Source organism: Procambarus clarkii, chromosome 18, assembly GCF_040958095.1.
Source record: "Procambarus clarkii isolate CNS0578487 chromosome 18, FALCON_Pclarkii_2.0, whole genome shotgun sequence".
Taxonomy (NCBI): domain Eukaryota; kingdom Metazoa; phylum Arthropoda; class Malacostraca; order Decapoda; family Cambaridae; genus Procambarus; species Procambarus clarkii.
This window is the reverse complement of record NC_091167.1, coordinates 12,713,446-12,735,142: the sequence shown is the minus strand read 5'-3', so window position 1 is coordinate 12,735,142 and position 21,697 is coordinate 12,713,446. Positions and strand designations below refer to the sequence as shown.

The following is a 21,697-nucleotide window of genomic DNA, read 5'->3' as shown; positions in this document are numbered from 1 at the left end:
TGGTAATCGACACTAACAATTCTGAGCTAGTTTAGAATGTTTTGATCATGGTTTTGAATTGTTCAGAGTTGTTTCTCTCCTTTGAATTTTCTTTCTGTGAACCTTGCAGTTATCCATAATGCTTTACTGACTTTCTGGATGCTTTCCCAGTGGGGTGACAAAATGTTACTTGCTCCTTGCCCCTCTTTGAGGGGGCCAGGTTCTGGCTCTGGTCCTCAGTAGGCCAAACACAACTCCCGCAACTGATGGGACCAAGTAGGATAGGTGCATTTTCAGTAAGATAGCTTCAGGGAGCCACCAGGGCTCTACCAGACAAAGGCATTTCATTATATTAAACCTTATTTTTTTTGGTAGTCTGTTACATGGTTCTATGGTAATCCCTGATCCCCCAGGCTCCCCTCTGAGTGGGCCAGATTCTTGTGTGATCCCAAGCATTGGTTGCTTTCAAATTGTTAGCAGGAAACTACTAAGAAATATAGAAATATAGAATACTATAAAGTACTTACTTTAAGCCCTTTAATGAAATTTTTAACAGAGAGGTCATTGTAGAGGAAAATATCTAGGAGTAGTTTAAAAGGTCTTCCTCCAACATGGAATGGCACTTTTTCTGACATCAAAACCTGAAAGAAATAGTATCGAAATTTTCAGTTAAATTTCAATTTAATCAAATAATTAGGCATGCAATATGAAGCACCTCAAATAAGCTTTCAAATTATCTACATCTTGAGGGATCAATGTTTATTTTCTGTGAGAAGCCCTGTCGACTCCCTGAAGCCATCACACACTGGCCATACTACTTAGTGCCATCACTTGCAGAACTATTTGCCTATGGGGGACCATAAGAATGATGGGCAGCCATATGTGAGCCATCCACAACTGGTGGTACTAAGTAGTATGGTACTGAACAGTGTACGATAGCTTCAGGGAGCATCCGGGTCTCACTCGGATACTGGCATTTCCTTACATTCAATGCTAGGTTGTTTTGGAGGGGAGGGGGAGGATACACAATGATTCATATTTAAAGTAGTGACAGCATGCATAAACAAATGGGGTAATCATTCCATATTTGGAAGACAAATTTAGTGTTGAACATGATGAAATGCCTCTTTCTAGTGACATCCTGATGGCTTCCTTGAGCTAGTTCCCTGGAGAATGCTAAACATATTGTAATGTTTGTTTATGTGTACATATTTGATTGATTAGACACGAAGAGTTTAGTGTTTGATATAGTCTTGGTTACAGTCATCAGTTTGTTGGCTGTGTAGTGAAGTGTTGTAGTAGTTGAGACACAGTCTGGAGCAGGGCAGAGAGCTGAGTGAGGCCGGGGGTGGAGGGTTGGGATGCGGATCCACTTTACCTGACCATCATCTAGCAGGTTGGGAACTGTAATTAGTGGACCTAGAATCAGTGTAGGACTTCTAGGAATGTGATAACTTAAGAGATATGTTTCATATAATTACAGACCCATATCTGCACATAAGTTAATGAGAATATGGAAAAGTATATTACTTACATAATATACTTGCTACAATATAATGTGTAGGATTGAGAGGAACACTCTTGAAGTATGAAAATAAAAATGTGTTAAGAACTTTACATAAGGTTGCAGGTCTTCACACCAGAACCAGATTAGTGTCCAATTAGGGGCAACAACTAGGGGGGGGGGGAAAGCCGAAGGGGCGACAACTTGGGGGGGGGAAGCCGAAGGGGCTTTCCCCAGAAAACCAGCGTTGAATGTAATGAAACGCCAGTTTCTGGGTGACACTTGGAGGCTCCCCGGAGCTAACCGGGCTGATATGAATGTACTAGACCCTGGTATCAATCAATGAGCATGGAGTTTTAGGCCTACCGGGGACCACGAGCCAGAATCTCGGCCCCCCCTCAGAGAAGCACAAGGAGGTATGGTCTATAGAAACCCCCCATGTGGTTGGAAGCATTCTATGTCTGCCATCGACCGGGTCAGGCACCCAGGAAGGTAAGCACCACAAAACAAACTCCCTAGTCTGGTTAAAATATTGCTACTGAAAGCTGAACTAGTGGACAGAACTCCCCAAATGAAAACGAGCAAACAAGCATGATGTCACCACGTCACAGACCCCCACACTGGCTATCCACCCTGCAGTTCTGAGGCTGGATGTCAAAAACCGCAAATAAAACACCACCGGAGGGAGGGAGGGATGCTGGGGAGCCTCCCAGTCTCACCCAGAAACCGGCGTTTCATTACATTCAACGTTGATTTTCTGGGGAAAGCCCCTTCGGCTCCCCAGAGCTACTTACCCAAAGACAAAACAAGAGGGATTTACCCGAGAGGTGGTCGATCTTTGCTCCTCAACGCAAAGTCGAGACAACTGGCTGCAACCGCTGACCCAAAGCGACAAACTAAACCTCATGTTCCTGAACGACAAAAGAGCTAGGGGGAGATATGATCACAACCTACAAAATTTTCAAAAGAATTGACAGGGTGGGTGGGTGGACAAAAACAAATTATTTAGTATGAGTGGAACATGAACAAGGGGACATAGGTGGAAACCGAGTTCCCAAATGAGCCACAGAGACATTAGAAAAAAAATTTCAGTGTCAGGGTAGCTAACAGATGGAATGCATTAGGCAGTGATGTGGTGGAGGCAGACTCCATACACAGTTGAAAGGCGGAACCAAAGAAATGAAGCTCAACCCCCCACAAGCACAACTAGATGAGTACTTGAGTAAGTAGACACATAAAACATCTAAAGTATGGGTAGTCTGTGCATGGACATGCTTTCAAGAGAAGGGTGGACACTTAATTTGGAATTAACGTCCAGAATCAATCAGAATCAAAACTTTCTAAATACGCCCTAGAAATTGAAGTGAAGATTCTGCTTCACCAGCACCAATGTTGGTCGTGTTGGCAAATGTTAGTGGTGGAGGGAGGCAATTAAGTGTTTCCATTTGGTGATTTGCTTCTTGCCACACATTACACTGAGAAAACTAGTGTTCTTGCACTTCTCTTCCTTATTAGCAGAATGGTTCACCTCAGCGAAGAGTGAGTGACCCCCTTGGAGGGAACCAGATGGGCTAGAAAAGGCCCTGTCCCCAGTGAACAACAAGTCATTATAGGAACCTATCATACCAGACTGTACACAGTGTATCAGTATTAGGCTCAGAAGAGCAACTGAGGGAGCCACTCCAGAAATATTTTTATTTTGCACTGTTTCACCTTTATTTAACCACAGTGTAAACTCTCTTGCTTGGGGGGAGCCTGACGGCTGAGTGGACAGCGCTCAGGATTCATAGTCCTAAGGTTCCAGGATTGATCCCCCGGTGGAGGCAGAAACAAATGGGCAGATTCTTTCACCCTGATGCATCTGTTCACCTAGCAGTAAACAGGTACCTAGGAGTAAGATAGCTGGTACTGGCTGCTACTTGGGGGATGTGTAACCAAAAGGAGGCCTGGTCGAGGAAAAGGCCGCGGGGACGCTAAGCCCCGAAATCATCTCGAGATAACCTCATATCCAGCATACCAGAACAGTGTAATAATTTTTGTTACAAACCAACCTTTTCAATGACATAATTAAGATAATGAGTGGAGGGTTGAGCTTGAAAAGTTTCCATAGCAACACAAGCAGAGGCATCTTGTGATAAACTGCGATAAACAGCAGCAGGAGTTGTTGACACACCGAACACAAACACAATGGGTAAACTACACCGATGTCCACTGAAACACACAGAAAATGGGTAATATTAATTATTAATAACCTTTAAAACATTCAGAAATACAGAGGACCACTTGGTTTGCAAACTTAAGTTATCCGAAAGTTCCAGTTTCATGATCGGGGTTGGGGTTTCACGCTGCCCGAACTAAGTTCGGGAATTGAGGAAGCAGTCCACCAGGCCTCACACCTGCCCGGGGTGGTGGGTTAGTGGGCGGAAGATAGCCTAGTTTGCCCACTGTACATGTCAGGGGCCACCACTCTAGTAGGTGGGTAGGTGGGCTTGGGTGGGCTTGAGCGGGTAGACGGGCTTGGGTGGGTTCTGGTGGGTAGGCGGCCTTTTTAGGTGGGCCTGGGTGGGTTCGGGTAGGTAGGCGGGCTTGGGTGGGTTTGGGCAGGTAGGCAAGCTTGGGTGTGCTCGGGCAGGCGGGCAGACAGGTGGACTGTCACAGACTGGCTGTGATCATGCCACATCCTCTCAGCTTCCCCCATCTCCGCTACATCCTACACCCCTCCCCATCCTCACACCGGACCATCCCAGAAATATCCCCCACCCCTCCAGGCGCATGAAGATGGGTAATAACACGGTTCAAATTCTCGGCTACCTTCCTACCAGATGGTGGCCTTGGAGACAGACTGCCCTGACTGACTGACTGACTGACTGCTCTGATTGACTGACTGACTGATTGCACAGACTTACTTTTATACAAGAATGTACACTGGGATTGTGAGAGTACATAATGTTGGTGCTCTGTAAACATCAGACTCATGTTGTTTACAAACTGTAACTGGTTGCTACCACAACTGTGTTTGCCTAACAGCCTTGGACCAGTTATGACTTATGACTGTGAACGCCTGACTGATGAGCAACATAACCCCCACGACAAATATAAGTAAACGAGCAACATAACACCATGAGAGACATAATGAGTTTCATCAATGAGACCATCAACATAAAATAACTAGAGACATAATGATACGTGCAACACAACATGAGAAACGAAACGAAAAATGTAATGAGACGAGCAACATTACCATATGTTGAAAAACAACATAAGACGAGCATAATGAAACGAAAAACATAAGATAATGTAAATGACTTTGACTTGTGACTGAAAGACCAGTACAATTTGTATATGAAGTTTTTTAAAACAAGATCAAAGAGAATGAAACAAATGTCAATTAAAGAATCTTTTGCAAAGATTTCCAAGAAAACTGGCATTGCCTCACCGGCACCTGACTCATCACATGTTGACCCAAATGCATCAACATCTGAGGTTACTTTATCACTATTATTCTCCACTTCAGTCAACCCAACACCATCAACATCCACCACCACCTCTTCCATGTAAATAATTACGCTTCATCATCATTGATCATCAACATAACAAGTAGATCACAACTTCTTTTATTGGTGAGTACAAACAAAATATTGTCCCATCTATGCTATGAACCTGTCAATTTTTTCCTCCTGATTTGTTCCCTACATTTCTCACTTATTTTTGTTCTTATATTTCTCGTTTACGAACTTACATGGTAACCGACGGGTCTCGTCCCCAAGTGATTTACAAAGCAAGTGGTCCTCTGTAGATGCCATTATGAAAATATCTTATTTTAACCCTTAACCTCTTAGACCGCACATATTTCAGCAAATATAGGGGGCATAATAGCGAAAAATATTCAAATTATGTAAAAATAACTTACAAATTTTTAACAAATCTCCAACTTATTGGCTTCAGTGTCGTAAAACTTTCATCAAAATATTTTCAGAAATTGATTTTAGACAAATTTTTGAAAAATAAGAAAGTTTTATTGATAAGGAGAAGAGCTGCTAATAGCTGGAACTGAAGGATTATGCAGTAATAAAGAGATGCAAGCACCTGTCCGACGCTCAATGAAGAACAACAGTAGTAAGAAGTGTCCACAAAGTGGGTATGCAGCTGGTGCCTTTATAGCTTTGCTGAGTAATACATAATAACACAGATAATAATCAATAACTAAGTTAATATGCTCTATTTTGTTATATATCATATAAACACATTGGCCAATGTTAATATATGTTACGTTCATCAATGTCCCAAAAATATTTTTTTAGGGGAATTATTTTGTTAAGATTTTTAGTTGTTGTTTTTCTCCTATATTTATTATCTGATATTGCTTGTAACCTTTACATCCTGAAGAATGCTTATGACTTCATAACTATGTGAAGATACAAGGAAATGGATCCACAAATATATCAGTCACAACTTACAAAACTTGGGACTTTTAATTTTTTCTCTGATTTCAAACTCTATTTTCTTTGTCTCTTTAGGTTTAGGTTGTTTTGATGATTAGGGACCAGATTAGGATTCTTTCACTTATATGAACTATATCCTAAATATATTCCCTAACTCATTATAATTATTATAATTATCCCTATATATTGTGTTTTTGGGAGGTTATTTTTTCTTGACTTCATTTCAACACATAATGACCTACAACTTTCACATATTCGAGTATGAATCCCAAACAATGTTTATTAAAACATACAATTAAATTAACGAATTAAAACTACCTTTATTCATTGTTGATAACTTCAACTTCAATTATCTCTGAAACTAGAGTTTCAACTTTGAGTGGCTTCTAAAATTCCAGTTATTAACTGATTCTCACTATTTTAACACTGTGTGCTCAACTGTCTGTTCTACAATCCCATCAGAATGGATTTTTCAAAAATTTTATACATTTGGAGTTATAATTTTTTTCTGGGGAGAGCCCCTACGGCTCCCCGGAGCTTACTAGGCTGATATGCTAATGTCAGACTTTGGCATCAGTCATGTGTATGGAGTTCTTATGGGCCTACCGGGGACCACGAGCCAGAACCTGGCCCCCTCTAGAGAGGCAAGGGGAGCAATGGCCTATAGAAACCCCCAGTGTAATTGGAAGCATTCTATGTCTGCCATCGACCGGGTTAGGCACCCAGAAAGGTAGGCGTCCCAAAACAAACCCCTATTCTGGTGAAAATTGCAACCAAAAGCCGAACGAGCGGATAGAACTCCCCAAACAAAAACAAGCAAAGTAGTATGACGTCATTCGTCGTCGCGCCGCTGTCTGCGCAGCCCCCCCCCCCCCCTCCCTGGGAGGGAGAATGGGGAGCCTCAGACCTACCGCGCCGGCAATCCACACCTCAGTTCTTGAGGCTGAAGCTATCGGCTCGGTTGTGTGCTCTGGCTCCGGTCTTTATGCGACGCTGTACCTTGTGTGTGGCTGCTGTTCTCCAGGGGTGCGAGAGCCAGCAGTTATTCCTCAGTACTCGGGCTGCATGCGCCTAGGGTTCCCTTCCCTAGGTGCCTTGTAAGTACTGCCCTTGGAGCTTGGGGTTACCCTCCACAAGTTCCTCGGGGTCTGCCTCTGTGTGTCTGTTTTACTGCTCAGTTTCTCGGCCGCTCTTTAGGTACTTAGGAGTTTTGTCTCCCCTAGTTTACCTTAGGGTAAGAGGCAGTTTTCACACTGGTAGGGGCGCAGGGTGCTGTGCAGCTAGTTGTTACCTATCACAGCAGCCGGCTCTGTTCCTTGGGGTACGTTGTCCTCTTGCGGAGTTTTGTTATTCTTTTTGTTTTTGCCTTGGTGGGGGGTTCTGCCCTAATTACCACTGGTGTTTGGCCTCACCCTGATACTTGGTGGTGCCCCCTGCTTGGTCCCCGTGATTGTACACATCCATGGGGTTCAGCTTTAGACAGTTTGTTTGGTAGTTTTGGGCGCCGGTTAACAATACCCTGCCTGGGTTTACCTGAGCGCAAGTCCTCTTCAAGTAAACGCTCAGGACCCTGGGAATCCCCTAGGGGACGCATGGGTCTGATGAATATGGCCCCGGGGTCCCCCCCCCCCCTCGCTTCGTGCGAGTTTGAGGGTTGTTCGGTCCCCTTGTCTCAGGGCGAACCTCACTGTTTTTGCCTCCGTCATGCAGCCTGTTGGGTCGGTGACACTTTCGACCCTGAGTCCTGTAATTACCCAAGTGTAATTACCTAAGTGTAGTTACAGGATGAGAGCTACGCTCGTGGTGTCCCGTCTTCCCAGCACTCTTTGTCATATAACGCTTTGAAACTACTGACGGTCTTGGCCTCCACCACCTTCTCACTTAACTTGTTCCAACCGTCTACCACTCTATTTGCGAAGGTGAATTTTCTTATAGTTCTTTGGCATCTGTGTTTAGCTAGTTTAAATCTATGACCTCTTGTTCTTGAAGTGCCAGGTCTCAGGAAATCTTCCCTGTCGATTTTATCAATTCCTGTTACTATTTTGTATGTAGTGATCATATCACCTGTTTTTCTTCTGTCTTCTAGTTTTGGCATGTTTAATGCTTCTAACCTCTCCTCGTAGCTCTTACCCTTCAGTTCTGGGAGCCACTTAGTAGCATGTCTTTGCACCTTTTCCAGTTTGTTGATGTGCTTCTTAAGATATGGGCACCACACAACAGCTGCATATTCTAGCTTTGGCCTAACAAAAGTCATGAACAATTTCTTTAGTATATCACCATCCATGTATTTAAATGCAATTCTGAAGTTAGAAAGCATAGCATAGGCTCCTTGCACAATATTCTTTATGTGGTCCTCAAGTGATAGTTTTCTATCTAGAACCACCCCTAGATCTCTTTCTTTATCAGAATTCTTTAAAGATTTCTCACATAATATATAGGTTGCGTGGGGTCTATGTTCTCCTATTCCACATTCCATAACATGACATTTATTAACATTAAATTCCATTTGCCAAGTGCTGCTCTATCTACTTATTTTGTCCAGGTCTTCTTGAAGGGCATGACAATCATCTAAATTTCTTATCCTTCCTATTATCTTAGCATCATCAGCAAACATGTTCATATAATTCTGTATACCAACTGGTAGATCATTTATGTAGACAATAAACATCACTGGTGCAAGAACTGAAACCTGTGGTACTCCACTTGTGATATTTCTCCAGTCCGATACATTGCCTCTGATTACTGCCCTCATTTTTCTATCAGTCAGAAAATTTTTCATCCATGATAGAAGCTTACCTGTCACCCCTCCAATATTTTCCAGTTTCCAGAACAACCTCTTATGTGGAACTCTGTCGAAAGCCTTTTTTAGGTCCAGATAGATGCAGTCAACCCAACCATCTCTTTCCTGTAATATCTCTGTGGCTCGATCATAGAAACTGAGTAAATTCGATACACAGGATCTTACAGATCGAAAACCATACTGTCTGTCTGATATTATATCATTTCTCTCTAGGTGTTCTACCCATTTAGTTTTGATTAGTTTTTCCAATACTTTCACTATTACACTTGTCAATGATACAGGTCTATAATTGAGGGGGTCTTCCCTGCTGCCACTTTTGTAGATTGGAACTATGTTAGCCTGTTTCCACACGTCTGCTACGATTCCTGTACACAGAGATGCCTGAAAGATCAGGTGAAGTGGAATGCTGAGCTCAGATGCACATTCTCTCAGAACCCATGGTGAAACGCCATCTGGGCCAGCTGCTTTGTTCTTACCGAGCTCCTTGAGCATTTTTTCCACTTCGTCTCTAGTCACCTCTGTGCTCTATGTTGTTCTCTGGAATTCTTATTGTATCTGGTTCCCTAAAGATTTCATTTTGTACAAACACACTTTGGAACTTTTCGTTTAGTGTTTCACACATTTCCTTTTCATCTTCCGTGAATCTGTTTCCCATTTTCAACCTCTGAATATTATCCTTTACCTGCAATTTGTTGTTTATGAATTTATAGAATAGACCTGGTTCTGTTTTACATTTGTCTGCAATCCCTTTTTCAAAATTTCTTTCAAAAGTACAAAAAGTACACAAAATTTCTGTGAGTACTGTTGTTTGCTGGTGACTCAATTTACCCAGTTTATGGATGATGATCTTCGGGGTACAGGCTGCACAGGCGTTGCATTCTAGGTTTCGGTTGTTGCAACTCGCTAGGTTAGTTGTTCACCAGGATGCCCCGCGGCTGCCCCGTTTTGCTTATAGGGACCCGGACTTGGGGGTGGGGGTCGCTTCAACCCTGGTTCAGTCCGCACCTCCTGTTGTGCGTTCTAGTCGCCCTCCCCTGCTTCCAGCCCCGAAACGTCTGAGGGTTTCAGAGTCGGGGCAGGGGTTAGTTGGTCTTGAGACTCGGGCAGCCTCGGGGGATGCCCCTTCCAGTGTGGCGACGGAGGCATTCGAGTCTCCTCCCCCGGCCGAAGCCTCTGGGTCTGACCAGTGGGCCTCATTCTATCCGGCTTCTACGGCTGTGCCGGCCTTGTCTAGTGGGGTTGGTGCTTGGGGGGAGGACTCGGCCCCGGGTCCTGTTGGAGAGGACCCTGGGGCTGGGGAGGGGCTGACTTGGCGGCCTTGGGCCCCGCTGGACCTCGCTTGGGTTTTTGTACCCTCTGAGCGGGGCTTACTGTTGCAAGGAGTGGGGTTTTCTTTCCTCCCCCCCCCCTCTGCATATGAGTTGGATTTGGTGTCTGCCCCTCCCCTGGTTCGGTTCCGTGTTCCCCCAGGGGCTTCGGATCCGTCTTTCCGGAGGTTTTCGGTTTATCGCATCCAACCTGCTGCTGTGCGGGCGGCTCTTGCGGCAAACCTCTTGCGTAACCCGGAATATGCCTTGGCAATGGATCCCTCGACTTTCAGGTTTGGGACTTCATTCCCTTTCTGGCTCCGTTACGAGGTTCCGGAGTCGTCCTGGCTGGCGGACTGTCCTGTCTTTGCCTCGGAGGATTGGCACTCCTTCTGCCGTTCCCGCACACTTGAGTGGCGGGAGGCTTCGATGGTGCTTCAGGTTTTTCTGGGGGGCGACCTTGAGCACCTCAATGAGTACTTGTTTGCTCCTGCCCTTCCCCGGGATGTTGGTGTCGTTCAGCTTCATGTACAGGTTCCCCTCCTTTCGGCAGCGCAGGTGGTGGAGGACTTTGCGCTCTCGGGGCCTTTTAGTTGTGGCCTTGTGCTTTTTTTCCTTTCTGGAGCTGTCTTCTGACTGGCTCACGGAGGATTTGGGGGCGCTTGGGGCTGTTCTGGGGCTTGGCGCCATGGCCTCGGCAGCTCACTCGTCGGCTGCCATGCTGAAGCTTTTCGTGCCGATCTTTCGGGATGTGGTGGCTCTGTTTTATGCCTCCCGGCTCGCGTGTCGGCAGGCGGCACTTGCCTCCTCTGTGGAATCTGCTTGGGCCTTGGCTCTTAGGCATTCGTCCCATTTTTGCCCCCTCTTGTTTGAGACTTCAGCCGTTGCGTAGTTTATTAAGGCTGCTTCAACTTCTTGCCGTCTGATGTCGAACTTGCTGGTTCTCCGGGGTCCCGTGGTGGGCCTTCCCAGAAGGGTCATGCCAAGGCTCGGGGTTGCTCTTGTCGTGGTAGGCCACTGGTGTCAGGTTCGGGTTCGGCACCTCCTTTGGACCTGCTGTCGTCTGGTTGGCTTGGTGTTCGCTCTGTGCGAGGTTCTGGGTCTCGTAAGGGGCGCCAGCCCTTTCGCGGTTCACCCCATTGACGGGGCGATGGGGGGGAGGCTTGCGCTGTTCGCTCACACCTGGTCCCACGATTTGTTGGCGTTACGGGTCGTTTCGCACTGCCTCCGGTGGCATTGGGTGGCCCCTCCCCCTGCGGGGTGTTTGGGGCTGGCAGGGCAGGCTTCTTCTCCTGCGCTCTGTCAGGTCATCTTGGAGTGGGTTCGCTTGGGCATGGTCGAAACGACGACATCCCTCAGATGGGTTTCCCGTCTGTTTCCAGTCCCGTAATGGGACTGCGCGGACCTGTGGTTCATTCTGGACTTGTCCCGTCTGAACCCCTAGGTTCATTGCTCCTCCTTTCGGATGACCACTCTGTCCCAGGTTCGACTCCTGTTGGAGCCAGGTGCTTGGATGGTGTCCCTGGACCTCCAGGATGCTTATTGGCACGTCCCGATTTATCCGGGGTTCAGGGACTGGCTTGGTTTTGTTGTGGGGGCTTCGTGCTTACCACTTTCGTTGTCTTCTGTTCGGCTTGAACCTGGCACCTCGCATTTTCACACGCCTCACACGGGTCGTGGTGACCCGTCTGCGTCTGTTAGGTGTTCGGGTGTTGCCCTATGTTATGATCTCAGCCTGCAGGAGAAACGAGTCTCCCCCTTGAGAGTTATTCAGCAAGCCTGACCTAACCAGAAGGTCTAGGATATATAGAGGCGATAACACAGATGCAAAATAGCTGGTTGGATATGATGAACAATTTAAGATTATGGGCAGTGAAGAAGAAAACAGATAAATGACTGGCTAGGAGATGTGGACATTTTGCTGGAGGCGTGAGTATCGCTTCTGGAGGGCTTTGACCTCACTTGAGGCCAGACATCGCAGGGGGAAAGCCGCGCTCCGTTTGAGCTCCCGTCAGAAAGGAATCCCTAGTGATATATCTCCAAGAGAAGAGAAGTGTGTAGACGTGCCAGCTGTAGAATCGAGCTGGGAACGTTGTGGTCTCAAGTCCTGGTCGACGAGGAGAGTATTAAGCCGCCCAGAGACATTTTCGTGGGCTGTGGAATCGCCCTGACCAGGCTTCGTCAGAGGGAGGAGCGCCCTCGACCAGATAATCTGTGGTAAGCACGATATACGCCAGTTCATAGTGATTGCTTGTAGTTGGTCGTGTGCCCAGCGACAGTAGCAATGTTTATTTATAAGTTAGACATGTTTTAATAAGGCAGAAGGCCTGAAATATGAGAGTGAAGAGGGAGGAACACGGAGCGACATCCGTCTCCTCTGAGCGCTGGCAGGCAACTGAGGGAGCCCGGCTCCTGACGGCGGAGGACCCTCCCTTAGTGAGGAGGCCCACCGGGCAAGGTGGAGCATGGAACCGCCCAACAGGGGAGTCCACTCTTACAGTACGTAGAGGACAGATAGAGGTTTAAGGCAAACATATTGTGTGATTATTTTTGTTTATGTGTTAAAGGGGAAACATTTTTATTAGAGTGTCGATGGGTTGCAGGTTTGTCTTTGGGGAAGAAGTTGCTGAGAACTTCGAAGCCAGCACAGATGAAGTAGTTGATGAGACTCCAAGGTAGTGGAGGCGAGGACCTCGAGCTGTGAGGAGAAGCAGTGAAGAGGAGTGTCACGTGCTTCTGTAGAGGTGGTGAAGCACCATAGTTGCTCGAGGAAACTTCATGGTGTAGCAGCCAAGAGAGCTGTGGAGGACCCTAGCAGAAGGGTGAAGCACCGCAGTTGCTCAAGGAAACTGAATGATAGCAGCCTGGAGGAGCTGCAGAGGATCCTGGTAGTGAAGCCCGGAAGAACCTAAAGATATCAGGGTAGTGAACTTCCAGAGGTGGAAGGGAAGTTCTGGTGGATTACTTGTAGGGAGTTGATAGTGTTTGGTTGGCATTAGTGTGCAAGACGCAGTGAGAGGTGAGTGATTGTTTGCATTCTTATGTCAAGGAGTGTTTTATACTGAAGTTTAGAGTTACAGTCGTAGGCTGGATTACCTACAGATGTATGTGTTCTAGGACTGATAGAGTGATCGATTGATCATTGTTGTGTATCAAGGAACATTTATACTGATATATGTTATTGCATTCACATGCTGATTTTCCTTGTACACGTTTATAGATACATATATATTTCTCTTGTTGATAGTGCAACAGTGTATGTAGACTTGATCTAACTTGAGGAGGTTGATAGTATCAGGTGGTGAACCAGGAGATAGGATACCACTTGATAAGCTAATGATAGAGTTCTGATGGTGTTGGAGTGCAACCTGATTGTAATAGTATAGAGTATAGGATTCATTGTTATTATATGTGTGTATGTATTGTGTATGTGCCTTGTCCGGTAAATGTATTCCAATTTGCTGGTGTTTGCCCTTGTCCTAGTGAGGCTTCCCATGATATAGTACAGAAGAAGAGAGAGAGAGAGAGAGAGAGAGAGAGAGAGAGAGAGAGAGAGAGAGAGAGAGAGAGAGAGAGAGAGAAAGAACCAAGTACCACTGCTGTGGACAGGGTAGAAGGTAATACTAATAAGTCAAAAGGTGATTGAGGAGATCATATCACCTAAGGAGAGAGTGGGGAGTCACAGCGGCTCGAGTGGGTGTGTGCACATGACAACGAGGCTAAGTGTTGGAGCCGCATCCCCTAAACGTGTGACGTTGAGCCCCTCTCCAAGAGCCAGAAGCGCCTAGTGTGATCTCTTAGTGAGGTATAAGCACTCTACCGAGTTGTGGGTTGGGTTGTCTCTAGAGAAGGATCAACGACGACGACACCAACAAACACTATAATACCTACCTGGTTTGGGCTCCCAGCCAATCCGCTTGTCTGCTAGTCAGGGATCTGGTTCTTTCTCAGCTCGCCGGGTTCGGGTTCTTGGTGAACTGGAGGAAGTCCCATCTGGTTCCCTCCCAGGTTCGGACCTGGCTGGGCCTTGTGTGGGACTCTTGGACCGCTTCCTTGTCTCTTCCTCCGGAGTCTCTTCTGCAGCTGTGGTCCCGCTTGTGCCTGTTTCTGGGGGGGCTCGAGGGTCTGTGCGGGAGCCTGAACTTCACGATGCTGGTCTACCCACTGGGTCAGGTTTGGCTTCGTCAGCTGTTCTGGTTCCTTCAGGGACGTCCCTTCCGCCTCTCTCGCGATCGCTGGGTTCGGACCCTGGGGGCTTTGCGTCGGTTGCTGCGTCACCGGCTTCCTCTTCGGGTTTTTCGGGGTTCAGTGCCATGGCGCCTACCCGAGCCCTCGCTCTATGTGTTCACGGACACATCGTCTCTCGGCTGGGGCTTTGTGACCAGTGCTCACTGTGCCGGCCAGGGTCGGTGGGGTCCGTTCTTCCATCGGGCCCACAGCACTGTGCAGGAGTTCGCGGCGGTGTGGTTTGCTCTTTGGAGGATTCGAGTTGCCCGAGGGTCGGCGATCCAGCTCCATTTGGACTGCTTCCCGGTGGTTCATTGTCTGAACCGGGGGGGGGGGGGGTTTCGATGTGGTCCTTGGCTCTTTGGAGGTGGTCGCTTCGGGTGACTCGTCTGCTGAGTTCTCGGGGTTTGGCTCTCCTGGCAATTCACTTGCGGGATGTGTCCAACGTCTTGGCCGACGGCCTGTCTCGTTTCGTTCCCCTCTCCACGGAATGGATGGTCGATGCCGACTCTTTCCGTTGGCTTTGCCAGACGTTCGGCCGCCCCGAGGTGGACCTCTTCGCGTCGGCGTGGTCGCGGTGCCTTCCCCTGTATGTGGCGCCGTTTCCCGACTTCGAGGCCGTCGGGGTCGACGCCTTTCAGCAGGACTGGTCGAGGTGGGGGTTCCTGTACCTCTTTCTCCCGGTTCAGCTGTTGCTCCAGGTCCTGACTCTCAGAGACTTACCAGGGGAGAGTTGTCCTCTTGGCCCCTTGGTGGCCGGCCCAGCCGTGGTTTCAGGCGCTGCTTGCTCGGTGTCCAGATCCGGAGGTTTTTCTGCGGCTCCGCCTCTTCCAACAGATTGGCCCGATACTTCATGTGGCTGGTTCGATCTTCTCCTCGAGTCTTCACTTATGGTATTTTTTACTCAAGTTTATCATCATCTCTATGGTGATCAGGTGGCTTCCTTATTAGTGTCCCACCTGCGGGCTTTGTCTCGGCGGCAGTATGAAGTTACCTGGCGGTCCTTCCGGTTCTTCTTACGTCTTCGATGTTGTACTTCCCTTTCTGTTAGGTGGTGTTGTCCTTTCTCTCTTGGTTGTTCCAGGACCGTCTTTTTATGCATAACGCTGTCGCCACATATCGGGCGCCGCTGGCGGAGCCGCTTCAGCTTGCTTTCGGTATTGATGTCACATCTGCGCCATTTCGCAAGCTGTCTCGGGCGTTGATTCACCTCTGGCCTGCTCATGCGCCGCCTGAGCCGTCCTGGTCTTTGGACAGGATGCTCTCTTTTCTTTCTTCTTCTCGTTTTGTTGTGGCCCCCTCAGTTCCGGATTGTTTTTCGAAGGCTCTTTTCCTATTGGCATTGGCCTCTGGGGGTTGGGTGGGTGAGCTTCATGCTCTCCTCCGGCACAGAGGTTTCTGCTCCTTCGGTCGGGGTGATCGTTTTGTAAGTCTGCAGCCTTCTCCTTCTTTTCTGGTGAAGAATGAGACTGCTGCGTTCAGGAGGGGCCCTTGGGTTGTGGATGCTTGGTTGGAACGGCCGCAGGTGCATCATGTTCTGTGTCCGGTTGCGGCTCTCCACCGTTATTTGCGCGCCACAGCTTCTGTGTCCGTGGATGCGCTTTGGGTTGATCCAGTTTCCCTTCTTCCCTGTTCGAGGGTGCGGGTCTCCCAGGTCGTCTGCAGGGTTATTAAGGCTAGCCAGTCTGCGGTCTATCCCTGTGCCCATGATGTCCGCAAGTTCGCGGCTCTTGCCACCGCCTTTGGCAATATGTCCTGGGCTGACATTTGGGCACAGGGATTTTGGCGGTCGAACAGGGTCCTGGCTGCTCGTTACCTTGTAAACGTTCCTGGGCCTGGTCGGGCCTGTGTCGCTTTGGGTCGGCGGATGCAGCCAGTTGTCTCGACTTCGGGTTGAGGAGTGAGCAGCAACCGCCTCCCGGGTAAGTCCCTATTCTTTCCTCTGTGGGTAGTTAGCTCTGGGGAGCCGTAGGGACTCCCCCCAGAAAACCAGCGTTGAATGTAATGAAACGGCATTTTCTGGCCGAGTCCCAGAGGCTCCCCGGCATCCCTCCCTCCCTCCGGTCGGCGGTTTCTCGCTTGTTTTTGACATCCAGCCTCAGACCTGGGGTGTGGATCGCCGGCGCGGTAGGTCTGGGGCTCCCCCTTCCCCCTCTCGGGGAGGGGGGCTGCGCAGACAGCTACGCGATGACGAATGACGTCGTACTAGTTTGCTCGTTTTTGTTTGGGGAGTTCTATCCACACATTCGGCTTTTGGTTGCAATTTTCACCAGAATAGGAGTTTGTTTTGGGACACCTACCTTTCTGGGTGCCTAACCCGGTCGATGGCAGACATAGAATGCTTCCAATTACACGGGGGGTTTCTATAGGCCATTGCTTCCATTGTCTCTCTAGAGGGGGCCAGGTTCTGGCTCGTGGTCCTCGGTAGGCCCATAAGAACTCCATACACATGACATGCCAAAGTCTGACATTAGCAAATCAGCCTAGTAAGCTTCGGGGAGCCTCCGGGACTCGGCCAGAAAATGACGTTTCATTACATTCAACGCTGGTTTTTTGGTCAAAATGTGCCGCATATTTCAAATGCCCTATTGACGATTTTTTTTACAGTAAACTACTGTATACTGAAAAACTATATTCTAATTTGATGAAAATGAAGATCATATGCTATTTTGAGATAATAATAACATTAAATGAACAATTGGTGATAGTTCATATTTTTTATTCTGAATTGAAAATCTGAAGTTTCCAATATTCAATTTTAAAATTAATTTTGATTCTCTTGTTTTTCAAGTTATGCTGTGATCATTTAGACAAAGCTGGAACATTTGCCTATTTGATTATGCAAAAAAAATTGGAAAGTGTTTGTGCAAGTTTTAAAAACTTATGTTAAATTATTTTTTGTCAAATCATATATGTATGTATTGCGCGGTCTAAGGGTTAAGGTAATACGCTCATCACATGAAAATTGTCTACAGAACTGATGTTATCATCATGATAATTTGCATTTTGTGTCTGTTTGAATACTGATGTTGCCATTAAGCTTCAATAGCTTAATGGCACCTCCAAACAGTCATCACCCAATAATAACTGGATACATAAGAATACCATTTATAGATCTGCTAACTAATGAGAAAAGTAGCTGTTACCCGACTGCCACCTGCTGGCAGTAAAGTCACCACTACTAGGTTTGAGAGCCAGTGCGTCTTCACATAAATCTCGAGACACCGAAGAATGCTTTGGAAATCCGAGACCAACAGGGTGGGAATGGAAGTAATCAAGGAGCCACTCAGAATGGAAAATTTCCCTCCTGATAATGACAAAATTCTTGCTCAAGATAATCAGAGAACTGCTGCAGGACATAGCACTCATTAGAAAAGCCAAAGTAAAGTATTACCCATGGGTAAAGTCAAGAAACACACACAAGGGAAAATGTTAAATTCAAATAGGCACCAAGGGTACACCCGACAACCAGGCACCCATCCCCCAGAGGTCCAGACTAGAAACCTGAAAAAACAGGAAACACACCTGAGTAGCCTAGAAAGACCTCCGGGAGGACTCAACTGGAGTACCCAGCTAGGGAATCAAGGTAAAAACATCTGGAGGAATCCCCAACAGGAGGCCAGAAATGCATCATGAAGAGGAACTGGGAACCTCACATGGACATCCGGGGTATCTAACTGTGGAAAACATAATACTCACTCCAGAACCTAGAACACACCCTCAAGACACTGCAATAAAATACCCAACCAGGATCAAGACCGGCCCCCACCCCCACTATCAAAATAGAGGAAGGTCTGGGGTTGTGGCACAGACCTGAAGCACTAAATAGGTTGATATCAGAAGAGGAAACACTGTTCTATAAAATAACAGCAGAATGGGCACTATACATACAATACCATGGACATCTTGACTACAAAATTGCAGTGTTTGGTGCGCACTAAAATTCCTGATACTCTGGTACAGTTTTCCCGACACTAGGGCACGGTTTTTTCCCAGCCCTCGGGTGCTGTTTCCTCTGACACTTGGGTGCGGGTTTTCCCGACACTCGGGTGTGGTTTCCCCAACACTCGGGTGCAGTTTCCCCAACACTCGGGTGTGGTTTCCCCCCGACACTCGGGTGCAGTTTCCCCCCGGCACTCGGGTGCAGTGTCCCCTGACATCCGAAAAAATGTGAAACTTGACTGAAAACCCAGTCCTGGCCTGCCAACTGCAAAAGGGACAACAGTTAGAAAGTGAGTGAGATGACTTACATCAGGGCAGCCAAAGGTGATTATGGTGGTGGGGCCTCATGGTGCTCAGGGTATGGTGCCAGGCTGACCAACTGGTAACCAGCAAGAACACCAATAATCCTAAGTTAAAGTTCCCAAGGGCCTCAAGTTTTTTATGAAGTGACCTCTGTCAGTCATTCTGGACTGGAATGAGTATTATCCCATAACTCCCTACAAGCTATAATAACCTTGATGAGACCATTTATAAACTTTCCTGTGGCATCAGTGTTAATATCTTATCCTGCCTGACTGTAGCAGACTCCTGTTAAAGGACACAGGACCTTACTTTAGGGAGGGTTACAAATCTGGAAGCTCAGGAAAGGTCTCTCATGCAGTCAATACTTACTGGCATACAGTATACATACCTACAGATAAGGATGAGGTCATCTATTTGCAGGAAGAATATTTGCAGGAAAACTTTCCACATCCTCTAAAATAACTACAAGAGGTGGACGAAGGCCTCTCTTTGGCGGAGACGGTTCATTGCTTAATTTCATCTTCTTTGCAGGAGATTTCTTAGGTTTAGACGGAGATTCCATAGTTCTGCAAGTAGATTCCATAATTTTGCATGGAACTGCCACGGTCTTGCGAGGCGATGCGATAGTCTTGTTTGGGGATACCATTATCTTGCGTGGGGATGCTACAGTCTTGCGTGGCGATGCCATAGTCTTGCGTGGCGATGCCATAGCCTTGTGTGGCGATGCCATAGTCTTGCGTGGCGATGCCATAGTCTTGCGTGGCGATGCCATAGTCTTGCGTGGGGATGCCATAGCCTTGTGTGGCGATGCCATAGTCTTGCGTGGCGATGCCATAGTCTTGCGTGGCGATGCCATAGTCTTGCGTGGCGATGCCATAGTCTTGCGTGGCGATGCCATAGTCTTGCGTGGGGATGCCATAGTCTTGCGTGGCGATGCCATAGTCTTGCGTGGCGATGCCATAGACTTGCGTGGGGATTCCATAGCTTTGCATGACGTTACATCCTTGCAAGTATATCCTGCTACTTTTTGTGGGGATCCTCTTAACTTAGAAGGAAGATCATCTTGCACTGCTGTACTTGTAAGCTCCTGGAAATTGTTGTAAAGTAAGAAGCTATTAAATAAGTGTCCTAATTTTTAAGTGTACCGAAATACATATTAATCTAATTGCTCTTCAAATACTATGGTTCTATTGTTAAACAGTGGCATCACTTTTATCTAAAATGCTTGGGACCAACAGCCCTCTTCTGCGGCAACCCGTTCTCGCAAATTTAATAAGTCAATATTGACTTATTAAATATGTGCATAGGTGACATACTTAACATAATAGATACCCTTAAAAAGATTCATAGAAAACACCGACCTTACCTAACCTTGTTAGTATCTTAAGATAAGCATCTTATTGCTTCGTAATTACAATTATTACCTAACCTATAATAGGTATAGGTTATGTTTAGTATTATGTTTAGTATATCACCTATGCACGTAGTTAATAAGTCAATATTGACTTTACGAATTTGCGAGAACGGGTTGTCTGCGGATATTTCTGTGGTTCTTGGAACACAACCCCTCCCCCCACCCCTTGTATGACTGGAAGATTATATTGATGGAAAGAATGCACTCCAATAAACACAGTACAGTAAATCAAATAAATAAAAGTAAAATAAAATATATGTAGACTACAACTAATATAATAAAAAAGAAGTCTGACTGTTTTACATAGACCTACCTGACAATAATTATTGGCTTCTGAAAAAACAATATCGAAGCAACAGACAAGTTCAATAAACATAAGCAAATTTGGGAGCAGAAGATGTAATAGACAAAAGAGTGTAAGGTTAGTCACTATCCATTTGACTCGACACAAAGCTATATTTCTGGCCCCTAATATCAACAATAAATAAAAATGGGCTGGGAGAGGGGATTGGGGGTAACAGAAGACTAGCTGTCTGATACTTTCTTAAAAAGAAAATAAAGCAAACTGACTATTACGAGCTATCCCTGCTTCCACAGATGCTTTCCCCAGTGAATTCTGAACCTCTTCCTCATCTTTTCCATGATGTGTTCTCAAAACTGAATCCATAATTTTGGGAAATGTCAAAGTCTGATGATCTAACACATCTCAATTACACACTATCCACTCTGCTACAAGTTCACTAAGAACAACTTACCCATTCCATCTGTGTAACAGTTTTCAACCTAAAATATTGCTTTATTTTTCTCTTATACATTTTACAATATCAATCACCACTCAGCTGACTTGATGGTGATCATTTAAGTGTACTTAAACACTTTAGCATTTTGATGACCAAAACACAGCGTTGAAAGTAATGAAGTCTCAATCCCGCAAGCTGAAGCGGCTCTGCCACCAGTGCACGATACGAGGCGAGAATATTCAACGTAAGATGCCAATCAAGAAAAAACAAGAAAGGAAAACAGAACAACTGAAACAAACATTGAAGAGGAACGACAAAGGGAGAGGAAATGGAGAAAAGAACACAAGGAGACTTCATACTGTCGCCAAGAGGAAGACCGAAGGTGGGCACCAACAAACCAGCCACCTGATCACCACTATCCACCACACCATGTTGGATAACAAGAACTTTTCACACTAGAGATGCTATACTTTTCAAAATGCTTGTGCTCTCTAGAGTGGAGTACTGCTGCACAGTATATAGAGTGGAGTACTATTTCTCCAGCCCCTTTCAAAGCTGGAGAAATTGCTGACCTGGAGAGCGTGCAGAGATCCTTTACTGCTAGAATCCACTCAGTAAAACATCTAAACTATTGGGACCGACTAAAGAGCCTAAATCTGTACTCCCTTGAGCGCAGGCGGGAGAGATACATAATAATTTACACGTGGAAAATATTAGAGGGGCTGGTCCCAAACCTGCACACAGAAATAAAATCACATGAGACCAGAAGACGTGGCAGGATGTGCAGGATATCCCCGTTGAAAAAAAGAGGTGCAACAGGTACTCTGAGAGAGAACTCTATCAACATCAGAGGCCCGAGACTGTTAAACACACTTCCGCTACACATAAGGGGCATAACTGGCAAACCCCTCACAGTGTTCAAGAGAGAACTGGATAAGCACCTCCAAAAGATACCTGATCAACCAGGCTGTGACTCATACATCAGGCTGCGATCAGCCGCGTCCAACAGCCTGGTTGATCAGTCCAGCAACCAGGAGGC

General features: G+C 46.6%; 1 protein-coding gene across 1 annotated transcript in view; it reads right to left on the bottom strand.

Annotated features, from left to right (window-relative positions):
• Window positions 1-3,558: 3,558 nt before the first annotated feature.
• Window positions 3,559-21,697, bottom strand: part of LOC123754672 (nascent polypeptide-associated complex subunit alpha, muscle-specific form-like) — a 123,548-nt gene continuing 105,409 nt past the window's right edge. The window contains exons 11-12 of the mRNA XM_069326594.1: window positions 18,893-19,591; window positions 3,559-3,694 (exon numbers count right to left, since the gene is read on the bottom strand). Of these exons, the coding sequence (XP_069182695.1) occupies window positions 18,911-19,591 (681 nt within the window). The 3' untranslated portion in view covers window positions 3,559-3,694; window positions 18,893-18,910. The remainder of the gene's footprint in view (window positions 3,695-18,892; window positions 19,592-21,697) is intronic.